The sequence below is a fragment of the Bombina bombina genome, chromosome 3 (genome assembly GCF_027579735.1).
Source record: "Bombina bombina isolate aBomBom1 chromosome 3, aBomBom1.pri, whole genome shotgun sequence".
NCBI classification, from domain to species: Eukaryota; Metazoa; Chordata; class Amphibia; order Anura; family Bombinatoridae; genus Bombina; species Bombina bombina.
In genome coordinates this window covers 188,666,025-188,691,046 of record NC_069501.1, presented here as the reverse complement: position 1 = coordinate 188,691,046, position 25,022 = coordinate 188,666,025, and the positions used below count along the sequence as shown (strand labels likewise).

The window sequence follows — 25,022 nt, the reverse complement described above, 5'->3', positions numbered from 1 at the left end:
CCCAAGCAACACACGGAGGTTCTCAAGCTTAAATTTAAAATTAGAAATCTCTGAATCAGGTTTCCCCGAATCAGAGATGTCACCCACAGACTGAAGCTCTCCGTCCTCATGATCTGCATATTGTGACGCAGTATCAGACATGGCCCTTACAGCATCTGCGCGCTCTGTATTTCTCCTAACCCCAGAGCAATCGCGCTTGCCTCTTAATTCAGGCAACCTGGATAATACCTCTGACAGGGTATTATTCATGATTGCAGCCATGTCCTGCAAGGTAATCGCTATGGGCGTCCCTGATGTAATTGGCGCCATATTAGCGTGCATCCCCTGAGCGGGAGGCGAAGGGTCTGACACGTGGGGAGAGTTAGTCGTCATAACTTCCCCCTCGTCAGAATCTTCTGGTGATATTTCTTTTATAGTTAAAGACTGATCTTTACTGTTTAAGGTGAAATCAATACATTTAGTACACATTCTCCTATGGGGCTCCACCATGGCTTTCAAACATAATGAACAAGTAGTTTCCTCTGTGTCAGACATGTTTAAACAGACTAGCAATGAGACTAGCAAGCTTGGAAAACACTTTAAACAACTTTACAAGCAATATAAAAAACGTTACTGCACCTTTAAGAAACACACATTTTGTCAAAATTTGAAATAACAGTGAAAAAAGGCAGTTACACTAACGAAATTTTTACAGTGTATGTAACAAGTTAGCAGAGCATTGCACCCACTTGCAAATGGATGATTAACCCCTTAATACCCAAAATCGAATAATAAAAGACAAAAACGTTTTTGTTTTTGTTTTTTTTCAAACAGTCACAACAACTGCCACAGCTCTACTGTGGCTTTTTACCTCCCTCAAAAACGACTTTGAAGCCTTTTGAGCCCTCCAGAGATGTCCTGGATCATGCAGAGGGAAACTGAATGTCTCTGTCAGTATTTTTAGCTGCACAGAAAAGCACTAAAAAAGGCCCCTCCCACTCATATTACAACAGTGGAAAGCCTAAGGAAACTGTTACTAGGCAAAATTCAAGCCAGCCATGTGGAAAAAAACTAGGCCCCAATAAGTTTTATCACCAAATACATATAAAAACGATTAAACATGCCAGCAAACGTTTTATATTACATTTTTATAAGAGTATGCATCTCTATTAATAAGCCTGATACCAGTAGCTATCACTGCATTTAAGGCTTTACTTACATTAGTTCGGTATCAGCAGCATTTTCTAGCAAATTCCATCCCTAGAAAAATATTAACTGCACATACCTTATTGCAGGAAAACCTGCACGCCATTCCCTCTCTGAAGTTACCTCACTCCTCAGAATATGTGAGAACAGCCATGGATCTTAGTTACTTCTGCTAAGATCATAGAAAACGCAGGCAGATTCTTCTTCTAAATACTGCCTGAGATAAACAGTACACTCCGGCACCATTTAAAAATAACAAACTTTTGATTGAAGAATAAACTAAGTATAAAACACCACACTCCTCTTACGACCTCCATCTTGGTTGAGGCTTGCAAGAGAATGACTGGATATGACAGTTAGGGGAGGAGCTATATAGCAGCTCTGCTGTGGGTGATCCTCTTGCAACTTCCTGTTGGGAAGGAGAATATCCCATAAGTAATGGATGATCCGTGGACTGGACACACTTAACAAGACAAACAAATGTTGCCGATTTGTTGCCGTCTGAGTTCTTCGGCAGCTCCTTCAATGACTACAACCCAAATGTTATAATGCGCATGCGCGAAATGAGGATGCGCGCGCTTGAAAATTGAGGAGGAGAAATTGCCACGCATGCGCATTGAAACCGCAATGTTTATGACGAAATTTGACGGCTGCCTAACGGCCAGAAAATCAATTGGATCTCTGAAGCACGTGACAGTTATTTAGAAAAAAAGAAAAATGTACGGGTTGTTTTTCGGAAAGCCGATTAGATCAGAAAAACATTAGATATCACAGGTAATATATGTTTTATAACAAATTGATGAATGAAACTTATATTTATTTGCCATCATATCTCTAATTATTTGTTATAAGGCGTTTACCTTCACTTTAAGGTAACCCTCTAATTCTTTGTCCATAGGATCTAGAAAAGCACAACTGTCCTCGACCGGGATAGTTGTACGCTTCGCTAGGGTAGACACTGCTCCCTCCAACTTAGGGACTGTCTGCCACAAGTCCCGTGTAGCGGCATCTATAGGAAACATCTTTTTAAAAACAGGAGGGGGAGAGAATGGTACACCTGGTCTATCCCATTCCTTAGTAATAATTTCTGAAAACCTCTTAGGGATTGGAAAAAAATCAGTGTAAACAGGCACTGCATAGTATTTATCCAACTTACACAATTTCTCTGGGACTACAATGGCGTCACAGTCATCCAGAGTTGCTAAAACCTCCCTGAGCAACACGCGGAGGTGTTCAAGTTTAAATTTAAATGTACACATATCAGAATCAGGTTGCAGTGTCTTCCCTGAATCAGAAAAATCACCCACAGATAGAAGCTCTCCTGCTTCGGCTTCTGCACATTGTGAGGGTATATCTGACATAGCTACTAAAGCGTCAGAGAGCTCTGTATTTGTTCTAGCCCCAGAGCTGTCTCGCTTTCCTTGTAACCCTGGCAGTTTGGACAATACCTCTGTAAGGGTATGATTCATAACTGCCGCCATGTCTTGTAAAGTATACGCAATGGGCGCGCTAGATGTACTTGGCGTCCCTTGAGCGGGAGTTATAGGTTCTGACACGTGGGGAGAGTTAGTCGGCATAACTTCCCCCTTGTCAATTTCCTCTGGTGATAAATCTTTTAAAGCCAGAATATGGTCTTTAAAATTTATAGTAAGATCAGTGCATTTGGTACACATTCTAAGAGGGGGTTCCACAATGGCTTCTAAACATAATGAACAAGGAGTTTCCTCTATGTCAGACATGTTTAACAGACTAGTAATGAGACCAGCAAGCTTGGAAAACACTTTAATAAATGTGAAAAAGCAGAATATAAAAAACGATACTGTGCCTTTAAGGGAAAAAAAACAATCACATAAACTGCAAAACAGTGAAAAAAAGCAGTAAACTCTACGAAATTTTTACAGTGTGTATAATAGGCTAAAATAGCATTGCACCCACTTGCAAATGGATGATTAACCCCTCAGGCTCAAAAACGAATCAGAAAAACGGTAAAACCGTTATAAACAGTCACAAGCAAACTGCCACAGCTCTACTGTGGCTCCTACCTGCCCATAAAACGACTTTTGTAGGCACAAAAACCCTTTACAGAGGTCCTATATGTCAGGGGACTCCTTCAGGGAAGCTGGATGTCTCAGACTGTAAAAACTACTGCGCAATTAGAGCGCGAAAATAGGCCCCTCCCACCATGCACTCAAAGTGAAAGGGCCATAAATAACTACTCCTAGGAGAAATCTAGTCAGCCATGTGGAAAACTAGGCCCCAAATAAAGATTTATCACCCTCAGTAAAAAACGTTTTTTATATATCATGCAAACCTTTTACATATTATTATTATTATTATTATCGGTTATTTGTAGAGCGCCAACAGATTCCGCACTAAGTAATAAGAGCAAGTAACATGAATATTACCCTTTACTGCAAGCATGATCCCAGTCGTTTGTTAAATCACTGTAATCAGGCTTACCTTAAATATATCAGGCACTGTCAGCATTTTCTAGACCTTATCTCTCTAGAAAAAAATATACTGAACATACCTCAGAGCAGTTAATTCTGCAGGCCATTCCACCAGCTGAAGTTTTCCCATACTCTTCAGTTATGTGTGAGAACAGCAGTGGACCTTAGTTACAACCTGCTAAGATCATCAAAAACCTCAGGCAGAACTCTTCTTCTAATTTCTGCCTGAGGTAAAAACAGTACAACGCCGGTACCATTTAAAAATAACAAACTTTTGATTGAAGATAAACTACACTAAGTCACCACATATCTCTTGATACTTCCTTTCTTGTCGAGAGCTGCAAGAGAATGACTGGGAGTGGCAGTTAGGGGAAGAGCTATATAGACAGCTCTGCTGTGGGTGTCCTCTTGCAGCTTCCTGTTGGGAAGGAGAATATCCCACAAGTAATGGATGAATCCGTGGACTGGATACACCTTACAAGAGAAATAAACTTACTAGATCTCATCTGGCAGTTTGGAAATGGCCGTCTGACCCCTCCTTCTCCGACGTCTCCCAAAAACAGAATTTATGTTTACCTGATAAATTACTTTCTCCAACGGTGTGTCCGGTCCACGGCGTCATCCTTACTTGTGGGATATTCTCTTCCCCAACAGGAAATGGCAAAGAGCCCAGCAAAGCTGGTCACATGATCCCTCCTAGGCTCCGCCTTCCCCAGTCATTCGACCGACGTAAAGGAGGAATATTTGCATAGGAGAAACCATATGATACCGTGGTGACTGTAGTTAAAGAAAATAAATTATCAGACCTGATTAAAAAACCAGGGCGGGCCGTGGACCGGACACACCGTTGGAGAAAGTAATTTATCAGGTAAACATAAATTCTGTTTTTTCCAACATAGGTGTGTCCGGTCCACGGCGTCATCCTTACTTGTGGGAACCAATACCAAAGCTTTAGGACACGGATGAAGGGAGGGAGCAAATCAGGTCACCTAGATGGAAGGCACCACGGCTTGCAAAACCTTTCTCCCAAAAATAGCCTCAGAAGAAGCAAAAGTATCAAACTTGTAAAATTTAGTAAAAGTGTGCAGTGAAGACCAAGTCGCTGCCTTACATATCTGATCAACAGAAGCCTCGTTCTTGAAGGCCCATGTGGAAGCCACAGCCCTAGTGGAATGAGCTGTGATTCTTTCAGGAGGCTGCCGTCCGGCAGTCTCATAAGCCAATCTGATGATGCTTTTAATCCAAAAAGAGAGAGAGGTAGAAGTTGCTTTTTGACCTCTCCTTTTACCAGAATAAACAACAAACAAGGAAGATGTTTGTCTAAAATCCTTTGTAGCATCTAAATAGAATTTTAGAGCACGAACAACATCCAAATTGTGCAACAAACGTTCCTTCTTTGAAACTGGATTCGGACACAAAGAAGGCACGACTATCTCCTGGTTAATGTTTTTGTTAGAAACAACTTTCGGAAGAAAACCAGGTTTAGTACGTAAAACCACCTTATCTGCATGGAACACCAGATAAGGAGGAGAACACTGCAGAGCAGATAATTCTGAAACTCTTCTAGCAGAAGAAATTGCAACCAAAAACAAAACTTTCCAAGATAATAACTTAATATCAACGGAATGTAAGGGTTCAAACGGAACCCCCTGAAGAACTGAAAGAACTAAATTGAGACTCCAAGGAGGAGCCAAAGGTTTGTAAACAGGCTTGATTCTAACCAGAGCCTGAACAAAGGCTTGAACATCTGGCACAGCTGCCAGCTTTTTGTGAAGTAACACAGACAAGGCAGAAATCTGTCCCTTCAAAGAACTTGCAGATAATCCTTTCTCCAAACCTTCTTGAAGAAAGGATAGAATCTTAGGAATTTTTACCTTGTCCCAAGGGAATCCTTTAGATTCACACCAACAGATATATTTTTTCCATATTTTGTGGTAAATTTTTCTAGTTACAGGCTTTCTGGCCTGAACAAGAGTATCAATAACAGAATCTGAGAACCCTCGCTTTGATAAGATCAAGCGTTCAATCTCCAAGCAGTCAGTTGGAGTGAGACCAGATTCGGATGTTCGAACGGACCTTGAACAAGAAGATCTCGTCTCAAAGGTAGCTTCCATGGTGGAGCCGATGACATATTCACCAGGTCTGCATACCAAGTCCTGCGTGGCCACGCAGGAGCTATCAAGATCACCGATGCCCTCTCCTGATTGATCCTGGCTACCAGCCTAGGGATGAGAGGAAACGGCGGGAATACATAAGCTAGTTTGAAGGTCCAAGGTGCTACTAGTGCATCTACTAGAGTCGCCTTGGGATCCCTGTATCTGGACCCGTAGCAAGGAACCTTGAAGTTCTGACGAGAGGCCATCAGATCCATGTCTGGAATGCCCCACAATTGAGTAATTTGGGCAAAGATTTCCGGATGGAGTTCCCACTCCCCCGGATGAAAAGTCTGACGACTCAGAAAATCCGCTTCCCAATTTTCCACTCCTGGGATGTGGATTGCAGACAAGTGGCAGGAGTGAGTCTCCGCCCATTGAATGATTTTGGTCACTTCTTCCATCGCCAGGGAACTCCTTGTTCCCCCCTGATGGTTGATGTACGCAACAGTCGTCATGTTGTCTGATTGAAACCGTATGAACTTGGCCTTTGCTAGCTGAGGCCAAGCCTTGAGAGCATTGAATATCGCTCTCAGTTCCAGAATATTTATCGGGAGAAGAGATTCTTCCCGAGACCAAAGACCCTGAGCTTTCAGGGGTCCCCAGACCGCGCCCCAGCCCACCAGACTGGCGTCGGTCGTGACAATGACCCACTCTGGTCTGCGGAAGCTCATCCCCTGTGACAGGTTGTCCAGGGACAGCCACCAACGGAGTGAATCTCTGGTCCTCTGATCTACTTGTATCGTCGGAGACAAGTCTGTATAGTCCCCATTCCACTGACTGAGCATGCACAGTTGTAATGGTCTTAGATGAATTCGCGCAAAAGGAACTATGTCCATTGCCGCTACCATCAAACCTATTACTTCCATGCACTGCGCTATGGAAGGAAGAGGAACAGAATGAAGTATTTGACAAGAGTTTAGAAGTTTTGATTTTCTGGCCTCTGTCAGAAAAATCCTCATTTCTAAGGAGTCTATTATTGTTCCCAAGAAGGGAACCCTTGTTGACGGGGATAGAGAACTTTTTTCTACGTTCACTTTCCACCCGTGAGATCTGAGAAAGGCCAGGACAATGTCCGTGTGAGCCTTTGCTTGAGGAAGGGACGACGCTTGAATCAGAATGTCGTCCAAGTAAGGTACTACTGCAATGCCCCTTGGTCTTAGCACCGCTAGAAGGGACCCTAGTACCTTTGTGAAAATCCTTGGAGCAGTGGCTAATCCGAACGGAAGTGCCACAAACTGGTAATGCTTGTCCAGGAATGCGAACCTTAGGAACCGATGATGTTCCTTGTGGATAGGAATATGTAGATACGCATCCTTTAAATCCACCGTGGTCATGAATTGACCTTCCTGGATGGAAGGAAGAATTGTTCGAATGGTTTCCATTTTGAACGATGGAACCTTGAGAAACTTGTTTAGGATCTTGAGATCTAAGATTGGTCTGAATGTTCCCTCTTTTTTGGGAACTACGAACAGATTGGAGTAGAACCCCATCCCTTGTTCTCCTAATGGAACAGGATGAATCACTCCCATTTTTAACAGGTCTTCTACACAATGTAAGAATGCCTGCTTTTTTATGTGGTCTGAAGACAATTGTGACCTGTGCAACCTCCCCCTTGGGGGAAGCCCCTTGAATTCCAGAAGATAACCTTGGGAGACTATTTCTAGTGCCCAAGGATCCAGAACATCTCTTGCCCAAGCCTGAGCGAAGAGAGAGAGTCTGCCCCCCACCAGATCCGGTCCCGGATCGGGGGCCAACATCTCATGCTGTCTTGGTAGCAGTGGCAGGTTTCTTGGCCTGCTTTCCTTTGTTCCAGCCTTGCATTGGTCTCCAGGCTGGCTTGGCTTGAGAAGTATTACCCTCTTGCTTAGAGGACGTAGCACTTGGGGCTGGTCCGTTTCTGCGAAGGGGACGAAAATTAGGTTTATTTTTGGCCTTGAAAGACCTATCCTGAGGAAGGGCGTGGCCCTTGCCCCCAGTGATATCAGAGATAATCTCTTTCAAGTCAGGGCCAAACAGCGTTTTCCCCTTGAAAGGAATGTTAAGCAATTTGTTCTTGGAAGACGCATCCGCTGACCAAGATTTTAACCAAAGCGCTCTGCGCGCCACAATAGCAAAACCAGAATTTTTCGCCGCTAACCTAGCCAATTGCAAAGTGGCGTCTAGGGTGAAAGAATTAGCCAATTTGAGAGCATGAATTCTGTCCATAATCTCCTCATAAGAAGAAGAATTATTATTGAGCGCCTTTTCTAGTTCATCGAACCAGAAACACGCTGCTGTAGTGACAGGAACAATGCATGAAATTGGTTGTAGAAGGTAACCTTGCTGAACAAACATCTTTTTAAGCAAACCTTCTAATTTTTTATCCATAGGATCTTTGAAAGCACAACTATCTTCTATGGGTATAGTGGTGCGTTTGTTTAGAGTAGAAACCGCCCCCTCGACCTTGGGGACTGTCTGCCATAAGTCCTTTCTGGGGTCGACCATAGGAAACAATTTTTTAAATATGGGGGGAGGGACGAAAGGTATACCGGGCCTTTCCCATTCTTTATTTACAATGTCCGCCACCCGCTTGGGTATAGGAAAAGCTTCGGGGGGCCCCGGGACCTCTAGGAACTTGTCCATTTTACATAGTTTCTCTGGAATGACCAAATTCTCACAATCATCCAGAGTAGATAACACCTCCTTAAGCAGAGCGCGGAGATGTTCCAATTTAAATTTAAATGTAATCACATCAGGTTCAGCTTGTTGAGAAATTTTCCCTGAATCTGAAATTTCTCCCTCAGACAAAACCTCCCTGGCCCCCTCAGACTGGTGTAGGGGCCCTTCAGAACCAATATCATCAGCGTCCTCATGCTCTTCAGTATTTTCTAAAACAGAGCAGTCGCGCTTTCGCTGATAAGTGGGCATTTTGGCTAAAATGTTTTTGATAGAATTATCCATTACAGCCGTTAATTGTTGCATAGTAAGGAGTATTGGCGCGCTAGATGTACTAGGGGCCTCCTGTGTGGGCAAGACTGGTGTAGACGAAGGAGGGGATGATGCAGTACCATGCTTACTCCCCTCACTTGAGGAATCATCTTGGGCATCATTTTCTCTAAATTTTGTGTCACATAAATCACATCTATTTAAATGAGAAGGAACCTTGGCTTCCCCACATTCAGAACACAGTCTATCTGGTAGTTCAGACATGTTAAACAGGCAAAAAACTTGATAACAAAGTACAAAAAACGTTTTAAAATAAACCGTTACTGTCACTTTAAATTTTAAACTGAACACACTTTATTACTGCAATTGCGAAAAAGTATGAAGGAATTGTTCAAAATTCACCAAAATTTCACCACAGTGTCTTAAAGCCTTAAAAGTATTGCACACCAAATTTGGAAGCTTTAACCCTTAAAATAACGGAACCGGAGCCGTTTTTATATTTAACCCCTTTACAGTCCCTGGTATCTGCTTTGCTGAGACCCAACCAAGCCCAAAGGGGAATACGATACCAAATGACGCCTTCAGAAAGTCTTTTCTATGTATCAGAGCTCCTCACACATGCATCTGCATGTCATGCTTCTCAAAAACAAGTGCGCAATAGAGGCGTGAAAATGAGACTCTGCCTATGATTAGGGAAAGCCCCTAGAGAATAAGGTGTCCAATACAGTGCCTGCCGGTTATTTTACATAATTCCCAAGATTAAAATAATTCCTCAAGGCTATGGAGTATAAAATATGTTTATATATAAATCGATTTAGCCCAGAAAATGTCTACAGTCTTAAAAAGCCCTTGTGAAGCCCTTTTTTTCTTTCTGTAATAAAAATGGCTTACCGGATCCCATAGGGAAAATGACAGCTTCCAGCATTACATCGTCTTGTTAGAATGTGTCATACCTCAAGCAGCAAAAGTCTGCTCACTGTTCCCCCAACTGAAGTTAATTCCTCTCAACAGTCCTGTGTGGAAACAGCCATCGATTTTAGTAACGGTTGCTAAAATCATTTTCCTCTTACAAACAGAAATCTTCATCTCTTTTCTGTTTCAGAGTAAATAGTACATACCAGCACTATTTTAAAATAACAAACTCTTGATTGAATAATAAAAACTACAGTTAAACACTAAAAAACTCTAAGCCATCTCCGTGGAGATGTTGCCTGTACAACGGCAAAGAGAATGACTGGGGAAGGCGGAGCCTAGGAGGGATCATGTGACCAGCTTTGCTGGGCTCTTTGCCATTTCCTGTTGGGGAAGAGAATATCCCACAAGTAAGGATGACGCCGTGGACCGGACACACCTATGTTGGAGAAAGCTTGCACTAGTACAGGATCCTTTTCTCTAGTCTCGTCCCTGCACGCTCCCGCAATTTCAGCGCTCTAGCAGCTATTCATACCCGGCACTCATTGCCTCTTATCCATGCTGTGCGCTGTGTATAACAGAGAATGAGAGGCAGTGAGTGCCGGGCAGGCGGCGATGTGATGGTCTGTGCTTTAGTTAATACTCCAATGAGATTATAGAGACATGTTTTATTTTTATTGTATTTCCATCACTACACAGTACTCTCTGATCAACTTTTTCGCGCACCATCAGCATTGCAAAATTGTATCCACGGATGTGAAAGGCTGCACAGTAGTGATGATCACATACACAGGCACTGATGCACTGAGCTGATTTTGCTTCCCTCTTGCCTTCCACGCCCTGTGCACTCACTTTATCATTCTTTCCCCTCAGCTAGAAGTTCCTCCCGCTGCCCACTATTACTATGGAGGAAGGAAGATGGGGAGGGGAGGGCAAGCTGTCACTGATCTGAGGAAGCACAGAGCACCCCCAACCCACAGGTACCACGGCACAGCATTAGCTCTACTATCCAGGAAAACCGGTCAATTCAGTCAACTATTATCGTGCACTCTCATGGCACAGCTACAGAATAACCGAGAAAAAGTTCAATTATGTGAGCATGTTAATAGTTAACTGAATTGATCGGTTTTCCTGGATAGTAGAGCTAATGATGCAGTGCAGTGTAGTGTAGCACAGGGCACCGTTTAAACTTCCCTCACACACCAGGCCCCGCCCGACACTGCTCATAGACACTTGGATTAGCCTGGGTATGTGTGTCCATATAACGCTGCAGTCTTTCCCTGCGGTCTTCAGGGGGCGGGGAGGGGGAATCTTCTTGCTGCCAAGAGGAGCAGAGTGTGTGAATGTAAATAAGCCTCTTCCTCCTCCTGCTGCCTCTGTCAAAGCGGCGGTGAAAAATTGGTAGGGTGAGAAAAGGTGGTGAGTGAGTGAGTGAGTGAGTAAGGGAGGGCAAAGGAGAAAAAGAAAGAGAGGAAAGAAGTGCATTAAAAAAGCAGAAAAACATAATTTATGCTTACCTGATAAATTCCTTTCTCCTGTAGTGTAGTCAGTCCACGGGTCATCCATTACTTATGGAATATATCTCTTCCTAACAGGAAACTGCAAGAGAATTACCCAGCAGAGCTTGCTATATAGCTCCTCCCCTCACCTATCATACTCAGTCATTCGACCAAAGCATATGAGAAAGGAGGAACCATAGGGTACAGTGGTGACTGGAGTTTAATTAAAATTTAGACCTGCCGTAAAAACAGGGCGGGCCGTGGACTGACTACACTACAGGAGAAAGGAATTTATCAGGTAAGCATAAATTATGTTTTCTCCTGTTAAGTGTAGTCAGTCCACGGGTCATCCATTACTTATGGAATACCAATACCAAAGCTAAAGTACACGGATGAAGGGAGGGACAAGGCAGGAACATTAAACAGAAGGAACCACTGCCTGAAGAACCTTTCTCCCAAAAACAGCCTCCGAAGAAGCAAAAGTGTCAAATTTGTAAAATTTTGAAAAAGTGTGAAGCGAAGACCAAGTCGCAGCCTTGCAAATCTGTTCAACAGAGGCCTCATTTTTAAAGGCCCAGGTGGAAGATACAGCTCTAGTAGAATGAGCTGTAATCCTTTCAGGAGGCTGCTGTCCAGCAGTCTCATAGGCTAATCGTATTATGCTACGAAGCCAAAAAGAGAGAGAGGTAGCCGAAGCCTTTTGACCTCTCCTCTGTCCAGAGTAAACGACAAACAGGGAAGAAGTTTGGCGAAAATCCTTAGTTGCCTGCAAATAGAATTTCAGGGCACGGACTACGTCCAGATTATGCAAAAGTCGTTCCTTCTTTGAAGAAGGGTTAGGACACAGAGATGGAACAACAATCTCTTGATTGATATTCTTGTTAGTAACTACCTTAGGTAAGAACCCAGGTTTAGTACGCAGAACTACCTTGTCTGAATGGAAAATCAGATAAGGAGAATCACAATGTAAGGCAGATAACTCAGAGACTCTTCGAGCCGAGGAAATAGCCATCAAAAACAGAACTTTCCAAGATAACAACTTGATATCAATGGAATGAAGGGGTTCAAATGGAACGCCTTGAAGAACATTAAGAACTAAGTTTAAGCTCCACGGCGGAGCAACAGACTTAAACACAGGCTTAATCCTAGTTAAAGCCTGACAGAAAGCCTGAACGTCTGGAACTTCAGCCAGACGTTTGTGTAGAAGAATAGACAGAGCAGAAATCTGTCCCTTTAACGAACTAGTAGATAAGCCCTTTTCTAAACCCTCTTGTAGAAAGGACAATATCCTAGGAATCCTAACCTTACTCCATGAGTAACTCTTGGATTCGCACCAATGTAAATATTTACGCCATATTTTATTGTAAATTTTTCTGGTAACAGGCTTCCTAGCCTGTATTAAGGTATCAATAACCGACTCCGAGAAACCACGCTTTGATAGAATCAAGCGTTCAATCTCCATGCAGTCAGCCTCAGAGAAATTAGATTTGGATGTTTGAAAGGACCCTGAATTAGAAGGTCCTGTCTCAGAGGCAGAGACCACGGTGGACAGGACGACATTTCCACTAGGTCTGCATACAAGGTCCTGCGTGGCCACGCAGGCGCTATCAGAATCACCGAAGCTCTCTCCTGTTTGATCTTGGCAATCAAACGAGGAAGCATTGGGAATGGTGGAAACACATATGCCATGTTGAAGACCCAAGGGGCTGTCAGAGCATCTATCAGCACCGCTCCCGGGTCCCTGGACCTGGATCCGTAACAAGGAAGCTTGGTGTTCTGACGAGACGCCATGAGATCCAGATCTGGTTTGCCCCAACGACGAATCAGTTGAGCAAAGACCTCCAGATGAAGTTCCCACTCTCCCGAATGAAAAGTCTGGCGACTTAGAAAATCCGCCTCCCAGTTCTCCACGCCTGGGATGTAGATCGCTGACAGGTGGCAAGAGTGAGACTCTGCCCAGCGAATTATCTTTGAGACTTCCAACATCGCTAGGGAACTTCTGGTTCCCCCTTGATGGTTGATGTAAGCCACAGTCGTGATGTTGTCCGACTGAAATCTGATGAACCTCAGAGTTGCTAACTGAGGCCAAGCTAGGAGAGCATTGAATATTGCTCTTAACTCCAGAATATTTATTGAGAGGAGTTTCTCCTCCTGAGTCCATAATCCCTGAGCTTTCAGGGAATTCCAGACTGCTCCCCAGCCTAGAAGGCTGGCGTCTGTTGTTACAATCGTCCAATCTGGCCTGCGAAAGGTCATCCCCTTGGACAGATGTGGCCGAGAAAGCCACCATAGAAGAGAATCTCTGGTCTCTTGATCCAGATTTAGTAGGGAGGACAAATCTGAGTAATCCCCGTCCCATTGACTTAGCATGCACAATTGCAGCGGTCTGAGATGTAGGCGCGCAAATGGTACTATGTCCATTGCCGCTACCATTAAGCCGATTACTTCCATGCACTGAGCTACTGACGGGTGTGGAATGGAGTGAAGGACACGGCAAGCATTTAGAAGTTTTAATAACCTGGCCTCTGTCAGGTAAATTTTCATCTCTACAGAATCTATAAGAGTCCCTAGAAAGGGAACTCTTGTAAGTGGTAATAGAGAACTCTTTTCCACGTTCACCTTCCACCCATGCGACCTCAGAAATGCCAGAACTATCTCTGTATGAGACTTGGCAGTTTGAAAACTTGACGCTTGTATCAGAATGTCGTCTAGGTACGGGGTCACCGCTATGCCTCGTGGTCTTAGAACCGCCAGAAGTGATCCTAGAATTTTTGTGAAGATTCTTGGAGCCGTAGCTAATCCGAAGGGAAGAGCTACAAACTGGTAATGCCTGTCTAGGAAGGCAAATCTCAGATACCGGTAATGGTCCTTGTGAATCGGTATGTGAAGGTAGGCATCCTTTAAGTCCACCGTAGTCATGTACTGACCCTCTTGGATCATGGGAAGGATGGTTCGAATAGTTTCCATTTTGAATGATGGAACTCTTAGAAATTTGTTTAGGATTTTTAAGTCCAAGATTGGTCTGAAGGTTCCCTCTTTTTTGGGAACCACAAATAGATTTGAATAGAATCCCTGCCCGTGTTCCGTCCGCGGAACTGGGTGGATTACCCCCATTAGTAAGAGGTCTTGTACACAGCGTAGAAACGCCTCTTTCTTTGTTTGGTTTGCTGATAACCTTGAAAGATGAAATTTCCCCCGTGGAGGAGAAGTTTTGAAGTCCAGGAGATATCCCTGGGATATGATCTCCAACGCACAGGGGTCCTGGACATCTCTTGCCCAAGCCTGGGCGAAGAGAGAAAGTCTGCCCCCCACTAGATCCGTTTCCGGATAGGGGGCCCTCTCTTCATGCTGTCTTGGGGGCAGCAGCAGGTTTCTTGGCCTGCTTGCCCCTGTTCCAGGACTGGTTAACTTTCCAGCCCTGCCTGTAACGAGCAACAGCTCCTTCCTGTTTTGGAGCGGAGGAAGTTGATGCTGCTCCTGCCTTGAAGTTACGAAAGGCACGAAAATTAGACTGTTTGGCCTTTGATTTGGCCCTGTCCTGAGGTAGAGCATGGCCCTTACCTCCCGTAATTTCTTTCAAGCCGGGCCCGAATAAGGTCTGCCCTTTGAAAGGAATATTAAGCAATTTAGATTTAGAAGTCACGTCAGCTGACCAGGATTTAAGCCATAGCGCTCTGCGCGCTTGGATGGCGAATAGGGAGTTCTTAGCCGTAAGTTTGGTTAAATGCACAACGGCATCAGAAACAAATGCGTTAGCTAGCTTAAGTGTTTTAAGCTTGTTCATTATTTCATCCAATGGAGCTGAGCGAATGGCCTCTTCCAGAGACTCAAACCAGAATGCTGCCGCAGCAGTGACAGGCGCAATGCATGCAAGGGGTTGTAAAATAAAACCTTGTTGAACAAACATTTTCTTTTAATTTTTTATCCATTGGATCTGAAAAGGCACAACTATCCTCCACCGGGATAGTGGTACGCTTAGCTAAAGTAGAAACTGCTCCCTCCACCTTAGGGACCGTCTGCCATAAGTCTCGTGTGGTGGTGTCAATAGGGAACATTTTCCTAAATATGGGAGGAGGGGTAAAAGGCACACCAGGTCTATCCCACTCCTTGCTAATAATCTCTGTAAGCCTTTTTGGTATAGGAAATACGTCAGTACACACCGGTACCGCATAGTATTTATCCAACCTACATAATTTCTCTGGAATCGCAACTGTGTTACAATCATTCAGAGCCGCTAATACCTCCCCTAGCAATGTGCAGAGGTTCTCTAGCTTAAATTTAAAATTGGAAATCTCTGAATCCAGTCTCCCTGGATCAGATCCGTCACCCACAGAATGAAGCTCTCCGTCTTCACGTTCTGCAAACTGTGACGCAGTATCTGACATGGCTCTCATCTCATCCGCGCGCTCTATCCTTAACCCAGAGCTATCGCGCTTGCCTCTTAAATCTGGCAACTTAGATAATACTTCTGTCATAACAGTAGCCATGTCTTGCAAAGTGATTTGTAAGGGCCTCCCTGATGTACTTGGCGCCACAAAATCACGCACCTCCTGAGCGGGAGGCGCAGGTACTGACACGTGAGGAGAGTTAGTCGGCATAACTTCCCTCTCGTCGTCTGGTGATAATTTCTTTACATGTAAAGATTGACTTTTATTCAAAGTAGCATCAATGCAATTGGTACACAAATTTCTATTGGGCTCCACATTGGCCTTTAAACATAGTGAACAAAGAGATTAATCTGAGTCAGACATGTTTAAACAAACTAGCAATGAGACTAGCAAACTTGGAAATACTTTTCAAAATTATTTTACAAGCAATATAAAAAAAGAATAAGAGGGGGCGCCCTAAGTGTAGGAGAGAAGATGTGACCAAATAATTCTATACTTATGTATCTAGATGTTAGATTAATATTAAAAAATACTAAAGTGATAAATCAAGGTGATATACTGTGAAAACCAGTGTCAATGTGGTTTTAAAGTGATAAATCATACAATGTGCAATGTTATACAGTGTTAATCGATAGCAATGTGATACAGGGTAAAAGTAATAAACAATCAAAACAAACACAGTGATAATAAAGTGAAAGTCTCTATTGGGATGGGAGGCAGCTATCTGTGATGATCCAGGCCAGGATCCAGGAGCAGCAATCTATGAAGAGAAAAGACAGAAGCGCCACATGGCCCAATATTGTTTGATCCAGAATAAATAGATCTTAAGGTGATGAGTAAACTCACGTTTAGTAGAGCACCTCAGTTAGTGCTAGATATACGGTCTGAGATATACGGTCTGAGATCCCAGACCGTATATCTAGCACTAACTGAGGTGCTCTACTAAACGTGAGTTTACTCATCACCTTAAGATCTATTTATTCTGGATCAAACAATATTGGGCCATGTGGCGCTTCTGTCTTTTCTCTTCAATATAAAAAAACGTTACTGTGCCTTTAAGAAGCACAGAAAAACTGACACAGTTGAAATAACAATGATCAAAAATAGTTATAGCAACCAAATTTTCACAGTAAATGTATTAAGTTAGCAAAGGATTGCACCCACTAGCAAATGGATGATTAAGCCCTTAGTACCCAAAAACGGATAACAATTATATAATTAACGTTTTTCTCACAGTCAAATACACTGTCACAGGGCTACTGTGACTGATTACCTCCCTCAAAATGGATTTTGAAGACCCCTGAGCTCTCTAGAGACGATCTGGATCATGGAGGATGAAGTAGACAGATTGTGACTGAATTTTTACTGCGCAAAAAAGCGCTAAAATAGGCCCCTCCCACTCATATTACAACAGTGGGGAAGCTCAGAAACTGTTTCTATGCAGAAAACAAAAATGGCCATGTGGTAAAAATCAAGCCCTAATAAGTTTTATCACCAAGTACCTCATAAAAACGATTAACAAGCCAGAAAAACGTTTTAAACATACATTTAAAAGTTATGTATTATTATTTACAAGCCTGCTACCAGTCGCTTTTACTGCAGTTAAGGCTCATACATTATTTCAGTATTTATAGTATTTTCAGAGTCAATTCCATTCCTTAGAAAATACATTCAGTGCGCACACACACACATCAGCCTGATACCAGTCGCTATCGCTGCATTTAAGGCTGAACTTACTTTACAATGGCATCAGCAGTATTTTCTCAGTCAATTCCATTCCTCAGAAAATAAATTACTGAACATACCTCTTTGTTGCAGGGGGGCCCTGCATGCTATTCCCCTTCTCTGAAGTTACCTCACTCCTCAGATGAGAACAGCCAGTGGATCTTAGTTACGTCTGCTAAGACCATAGAAAAAAAACCCAGGCAGATTCTTCTTCTAATGCTGCCTGAGAATAAACAGCACACTCCGGTGCCATTTAAAAATAACAAACTTTTGATTGTAGAAATAAACTAAGTTAAAAAACACCACAGATCTCTCACAGCTTCCTATCTAGTTAGGCTGCAAGAGAATGACTGAGTATGATAGGTGAGGGGAGGAGCTATATAGCAAGCTCTGCTGGGTAATTCTCTTGCAGTTTCCTGTTAGGAAGAGATATATTCCATAAGTAATGGATGACCCGAGGACTGACTACACTTAACAGGAGAAATATGCTGCGATCTGTGCAGGAAGAAACCAGTCTGATTCTCATTCACAATGCAGTGTCTGCAGAAATAAAAACCTAATTGTTTCTGGCTCTCTTTGCTATCTTCATTTTTACCTTCTGCGTTTTTAATGCACCTCTTTCCTCTCTTTCTTTTTCTCCTTTGCCCTCCCTTACTCACCACCTTTTCTCACCCTACCAATTGTTCACTGCCGTTTTGACAGAGGCAGAAGGAGGAGGAAGAGGCTTATTTATATTCACACACTCCGCTTCTCTTGGCAGCAAGAAGATTCCCCCTCCCCACTCCCTGAAGACCGCAGGGAAAGACCTGCAGCGTTATACGGACACACATACCCAGGCTAATCCAAGTGTCTATGAGCAGTGTCGGGCGGGGCCTGGTGTGTGAGGGAAGTTTAAACGGTGCCCGGTGCTACACTACACTGCACTATTAGCTCTACTATCCAGGAAAACCGGTCAATTCAGTTAACTATTAACGTGCGCACATAATTGAACGTTTTCGCGGTTATTCTGTAGCTGTGCCATCAGAACACACGATAATAGTTAACTGAATTGACCGGTTTTCCTGGATAATAGAGCTAATGCTGTGCCGTGGCACCTGTGGGTTGGGGGTGCTCTGTGCTTCCTCAGATCAGTGACAGCTTGCCCTCCCCATCTTCCTTCCTCCCTAGTGATAGTGGGCAGCGGGAGCAAGGAACTTCTAGCTGAGGGGAAAGAATGATATAGTGAGTGCACAGGGTGTGGAAGGCAAGAGGGAAGCAAAATCAGCTCAATGCATCAGTGCCTGTGTATGTGATCATCACTACTGTGCAGCCTTTCACATCCGTGGATACAATGTTGCAATGCTTATGGTGCGCGAAAAAGTCGATCAGAGAGGACTGTGTAGTGAGGGAAATACAATAAAAATAAAACATGTCTCTATAATCTCATTGGCGTATTAACTAAAGCACAGACCATTACATCGCCGCCTGCCCGGCACTCACTGCCTCTCATTCTCTGTTATACACAGCGCACAGCAAAGATGAGAGGCAGTGAGTGCCGGGTATGAACAGCTGCTAGAGCGCTGAAATTGCAGGAGCGCGCAGGGACGAGACTAGAGAAAAGGATCCTGTACTAGTGCAAGCTTTTGGGAGACGTCAGAGAAGGAGGGGGTCAGGCGGCAATTTCAAAACTGCCAGATGAGATCTAGTAAGTTTATTTTCTGCCAAAGTTTATTTAGATGAAAATTTGGCTACAGTTTACTGTAAAGATAGGTATTTAACTAATCTAAATAAGTTACAGTAATTTTTGGGTTGACTGTCCCTTTAATATTGATTTTTATGATATCAAATACTACATCGCAAATAAAATGATTTGCCTGTTGAAGTAAATGAAGAATGTTACAACATTCAGGAACACTCAGAACTGCTGAGTAAGACTAGATAGCGAGGGCGTATAAACATGGAAAAAGATAGCAAGAAAACAAAGAAAAAATGATAATAGGAGTAAATTAGAAAGTTGCTTAAAATTGCATGCTCTATCTGAATCTTGAAAGGAAAAAATGTGGGTTTAGTATCCCTTTAACCCCTTAATGACCGGACCATTTTTCAATTTTCTTACCCTTAATGACAATGGCTATTTTTACATTTCTGCAGTGTTTGTGTTTAGCTGTAATTTTCCTCTTACTCATTTACTGTACCCATACATATTATATACCGTTTTTCTCGCCATTAAATGGACTTTCTAAGGATACCATTATTTTCATCATATCTTATAATTTCCTATAAAAAAAAATATAAAATATGAGGAAAAAATTGAAAAAAACACACTTTTTCTAACTTTGACCCCCAAAATCTGTTACACATCTACAATCACCAAAAAACACCTATGCTAAATAGTTTCTAAATTTTGTCCTGAGTTTAGAAATACCCAATGTTTACATGTTCTTTACTTTTTTTGCAAGTTATAGGGCCATAAATACAAGTAGCACTTTGCTATTTCCAAACAACTTTTTTTCAAAATTAGCGCTAGTTACATTGGAACCCTGATATCTGTCAGGAATACCTGAATATCCCTTGACATGTATATATTTTTTTTTAGAAGACAACCCAAAGTATTGATCTAGGCCCATTTTGGTATATTTCATGCCACCATTTCACCGCCAAATGTCATCAAATAAAAAAAAAGTTCACTTTTTCACAAATTTTGTCACAAACTTTAGGTTTCCCACTGAAATTATTTACAAACAGCTTCTGCAATTAAGGCACAAATGGTTGTAAATGCTTCTTTGGGATCCCCTTTGTTCAGAAATAGCAGACTTATATGGCTTTGTGGTTGCTTTTTGGTAAGTAGAAGGCCGCTAAATGCTGCTGCGCACCACACGTAAATTATGCCCAGCAGTTAAGGGGTTAAATTAGGTAGCTTGTAGGGAGCTTGCAGGGTTAATTTTAGCTTTAGGGTAGAGATCAGCCTCCCACCTGACACATCCCACCCCCTGATCCCTCCCAAACAGTTCTCTTCCCTCCCCCACCCCACAATTGTCCCCGCCATCTTAAGTACTGGCAGAAAGTCTGCCAGTACTAAATAAAAGGAGTTTTTATTTTTTTTAATAAAAAAAAATAAAATGTTTTAGCTGTGATGGACTCCTGCCTTAGCCCCAACCTCCATGATCCCCCCCCCAGCAATCTAACCCTCTCCCCTACCTAATTGCCGCCATCTTGGGTACTGGCAGCTGTCTGCCAGTACCCAATTTGCCCCCCAAAAAAGTGTTTTTAATTATTTTTTATTACTAATTTATTTTTTTCTGTAGTGTAGCAGCCCCCCACAATACCCCAACCCCCTCCCCCTCCCAGATCCTCATATATATATATTTCCCCCCCTCTTCCCACTCATTGGTGTCAGTGTGGGTAGGTGATCGCGGGCGTGCGCGCGCACCCGCGCGCGCACGCGCACGCGCGCACCCGCACGCTCCCGGCACCCGGCGTGCACATTGCACTAACAGGAGCCGGATGCCGGGTAGCGATGGGCCGCCCACCCGCCTCCCAGTTGCGCTCCCACCCACCAACGAACCGGCCGCATCGCTACCGGTGCAGAGAGGGCCACAGAGTGGCTCTCTCTGCATCGGATGCTTTCTAAGGGTATTGCAGGATGCCTCAATATCGAGGCATCACTGCAATACCCTGAGAGCTGCTGGAAGCGATTGCGATCGCTTCCAGCACTCTCTTAGACAAGTGACGTACCAGGTACGTCCATTGTCACTAACTGCAAGTTTTTGCAGGACGTACCTGGTACGTCACTTGTCATTAAGGGGTTAAACATAAGTGCCCATCCACAGCTATGAGTGTCCATAGTAATCTAAATATACTTACTTTTTGATTTGTAGACACTGGCCGACTGAAAGCAGAAAGCCAAACCAGTACTGAAACATATCAGCAGTGGTAATGAAATAGGAGTATTAAGTCGATATGTAAAGGGAGGCAGAAGATGAATCCCTGTAACCGAATTTCCAGTGAGGTGAAAAACATGGTGTGATAAGGCAGTACTCCCTTCACTTCCCTCTGACAAGCAATGTACTCTGAGGGGAAATGGGCTTCAATATGCTTTGAAGCAACTTTCACAGAAGAAATTAAGCACATCATGCTTCAACCACCTCCAGAGGAGGCAACGTTTAAACTGAGGTATGTGTGAAGTGGGTGGGGTATTTATAGGCTTTGAGGTTTGAGAAACTTTGCTTACTCCTGGTAGGAATAAATATTCCATATGTAATAAGCTTGTGGACTCACGCCACCTATATGAAAGAAATACATTTTATTCTCAAATAGGTTCTATAGCTTTTTTATAAATACACATTTTCCCTCAAAGTTCAGTGTGTCTTATATGCCCAAAATACAGTAACAGAGGGAAGAATTAATTCAACCGCAAAGATGAGCCTTAGTTTAGAAAGGATAAGTAGCATCTGTTTTACATAGTTGTATTCCTTTTTGATCATGAATCAGTTTCATTATATACCCATCTCATGTACCATGCGCTGCATTTGTAAACAGAGATAAACCTTTCTGCATCAAATTACAATTTTTACTGGAAGATCACACAAAAAGTATAGATATAAATTAGACATTGAACATCCTAATTAGCTCATACATTTAATATGTGAGTAATGGTGAGTTAACTCAATGGGTGAAGGAGTGTATCTGCACTTGTATAGTGAAAGCAAAGATATCTCAGCAATCAATTGTCAATTTCTCTTAAATGCATCATCAGCGTTTCCCTCTAGAGACCAGCATTGCACCACAAGTCCCCAGCGGTATTTCAACTGTGTGCTTAACCCCATTGCAGGGGTTAAACACACAGTGCTGCAGGGTCGATAGTCTTTAAATAACATGCTCTAACGAATTAGAGCATGCAATTTTTCGATCATAATATCCCTTTAAGAGTCTTTTAGAAATGACATTATTGCCTATGAGAAATGAGATTAGCTTCTGATTAGTGAGATTTTGTGAAATAGAGGAAGGATGGCACGGTGGGAATTTATGTGAACTTTTTAGTACACTCAGAAAACCCCATTACATTTTTAAAATAAGAATGCATGATATGGTGCTGATTTTCCTGTGCAATATGCTGCAGCCTCACTGACGGTCATCCTACTAATGCAAGTTACTCAAGCAGTGAAAGGGTTAAGGTGAGTTCCCATACGTGTCAAAAACAGCTGTAAGCTCATTTGTTCCCTTGAAAGACGTGAACATTTGTGAGACGGGGCACATTTCAGCACATTACACAAACACGCCTATAAATGCACTCACGTGGGCAGCGTTTTCTTCTGGATAATCATATGAAGCATGAGATGTAGCAGAGCAGCAAAAACTATACCAACCAACAGGAACTTTCGCATGACTAGTAAACCTGAAACACAATAAAAACACAGAGTTAACGTAGTAAGCAAATTACTTACAATTCTTGCATTTTAACCCTATACTAGCACAGCACTGTAGAGTTCTTGTGGGATGGTATAATGTATCCCAGGAATCTGGTTGCCTGAGACTACACAGGTTAAGAGCTTAATATTTTATGGCGCTTTATTTCTATAAAAAATGCTGATATATGGCACCTAAGAAGTTCTAAGTCACTACTTACATTTTTGTTTACATTCAGCATCCTCCTTTAAAGGTGTCATCTCACACCTTATATTTGGATGGGGTATAAAGTAGGAGTGTAAATGTGCTTGTATAAATGTACGACTTGTGTACATAGCAAACCACTAACACTATAAATGACAGCAGATTTTTTTCTCAACTAAATAATTAACAAGATAAACAATAACAAAATTAGTATATTGTCAGTTATTATGGACCTAGGCTAATGTACAGCTGCTGTACAAAACAAGATTCCCTGCTGACTTACAAACAAGCAATTTTATAACTGCATGTTTACTTTATACAAGACAAACAACATGACATAACGGGGGGAAGGGAATATATTATTGTTTACTAGAGAAGGAAAACATAGTAAGCACCCATTAAATGACAAATATGGGGGGGGGGGACACATAGATTTTTCCAGGCATCTTTAAAGGGACATTATACACTCATTTTTTCTTTGCATAAATGTTTTGTAGATAATCTATTTATATAGCCCATAAAGTTTTTTTTTTTTAATTAATGTATAGTTTTGCTTATTTTTAAATAACATTGCTCTGATTTTCAGACTCCTAACCAAGCCCCAAAGTTTTATGTGAATACGCTCGACTACCTACTCCAGCTTGCTCCTGTTTGTGTAAAGGGTCTTTTCATATGCAAAAGAAGGGGGAGGGGGGAGTGTCTTATTTGCCACTTGCAGTGGGCTTTCCAGCTACCTTTTCAACAGAGCCAAAGTGACAGCTTCTAAGTACGTTTTTAAACAGTTTTATACTGGATTTTTATATCAGTATCTGTGCATCTTATTCTTTATAGTAGTGTATATTACATGCAGTTATATGAAAATGAGTGTATACTGTCCCTTTAAGCTGAAAGAGAAATTGACAAAAATTTGCATTTATATCATCACAGACTGTGGTACTTTGCAGTGTATTCTAAAACCTAACAAATGGTTCTAGTAAGTGTTTAGAAAAATATATTAATTTCACAGGGAAAGCACCTGATGATGATACAAAAGGATTTGCCAAAATAAATACAAAAAGTACCAGCTCATACTGCGTAATTTACACAGTCGGCATTGTTTGCAGAGGTTAATCAAACTGCTATTAATGGCCAATAAAAACATCAAAACGGGAGCAATAAGACACAAGTCAATATGAATTCCTGATCTAAGCAAACTCACCTAATGGAGAAATCCGAAATAAGATATATAGCACACCTGACATTTTAATGCACTGTTGGAATGCAAGACAAACAATTTTGCTTTGTTCTTGTTTTTTTATACTGTTTATTATGAGCACTTAAAAAGTTATGTGCCGGTGTTCTAAAATAAGTTGTCTACCGCATAGGAATGTGTCTACCACGTCACTTCCGGTGATGTGAATCAGCTGCTTGAGGTTTGTGGCGCTCTCTGCGCATGTGCTAGAGGCCCAACCTCCTTAAAACAGCTGATTTACACGGGTCTAGGAAATATATGGCACCACATTCCTGAGCGCACGTTACTGGTTGCAAAATCAGATGGAACAAGCTGTCTGTCATCGGATTTTGTAACCAGAAAGTGCGCCAGACGGGTCGCAGAATCTGTACACCACCACACAGCGGCTGCAACAACTTGGATAGCTATTAACCCCCTATACCAGTGTTAATTTCGTAGACGAAAATATTTTCGGCTAAGTTTTCGTCAGCGCCCGTTTTTAGTGACGAAAAGTTAACGAAAAACAGAATTTATGCTTACCTGATAAATTACTTTCTCTTACGGTGTATCCAGTCCACGGATTCATCCTTACTTGTGGGATATTCTCAATCCCTACAGGAAGTGGCAAAGAGAGCACACAGCAAAGCTGTCCATATAGCTCCCCTCAGGCTCCGCCCCCCAGTCATTCGACCGACGATTAAGAGAAAAAGGAGAACCATAGGGTGCAGTGGTGACTGTAGTTATTTTAAAAATTAAATTTGAACCTGACTTAATTGCCAGGGCGGGCCGTGGACTGGATACACCGTAAGAGAAAGGAATTTATCAGGTAAGCATAAATTCTGTTTTCTCTTACTTGGTGTATCCAGTCCACGGATTCATCCTTACTTGTGGGATACCAATACCAAAGCTTTAGGACACGGATGAAGGGAGGGAACAAGTCAGGTAACCTAAACGGAAGGCACCACTGCTTGCAAAATCTTTCT

At 42.5% G+C, this 25,022-nt stretch overlaps 1 protein-coding gene across 1 annotated transcript in view; it reads right to left on the bottom strand.

Moving 5' to 3' along the window:
• Positions 1-25,022, bottom strand: part of ST3GAL6 (ST3 beta-galactoside alpha-2,3-sialyltransferase 6) — a gene marked incomplete in the record, with an annotated part of 540,680 nt that overhangs the window by 111,661 nt on the left and 403,997 nt on the right. Inside the window, 1 exon segment of the mRNA XM_053706049.1 lies at positions 22,515-22,614. Coding sequence (XP_053562024.1) covers positions 22,515-22,614 — 100 coding nt within the window.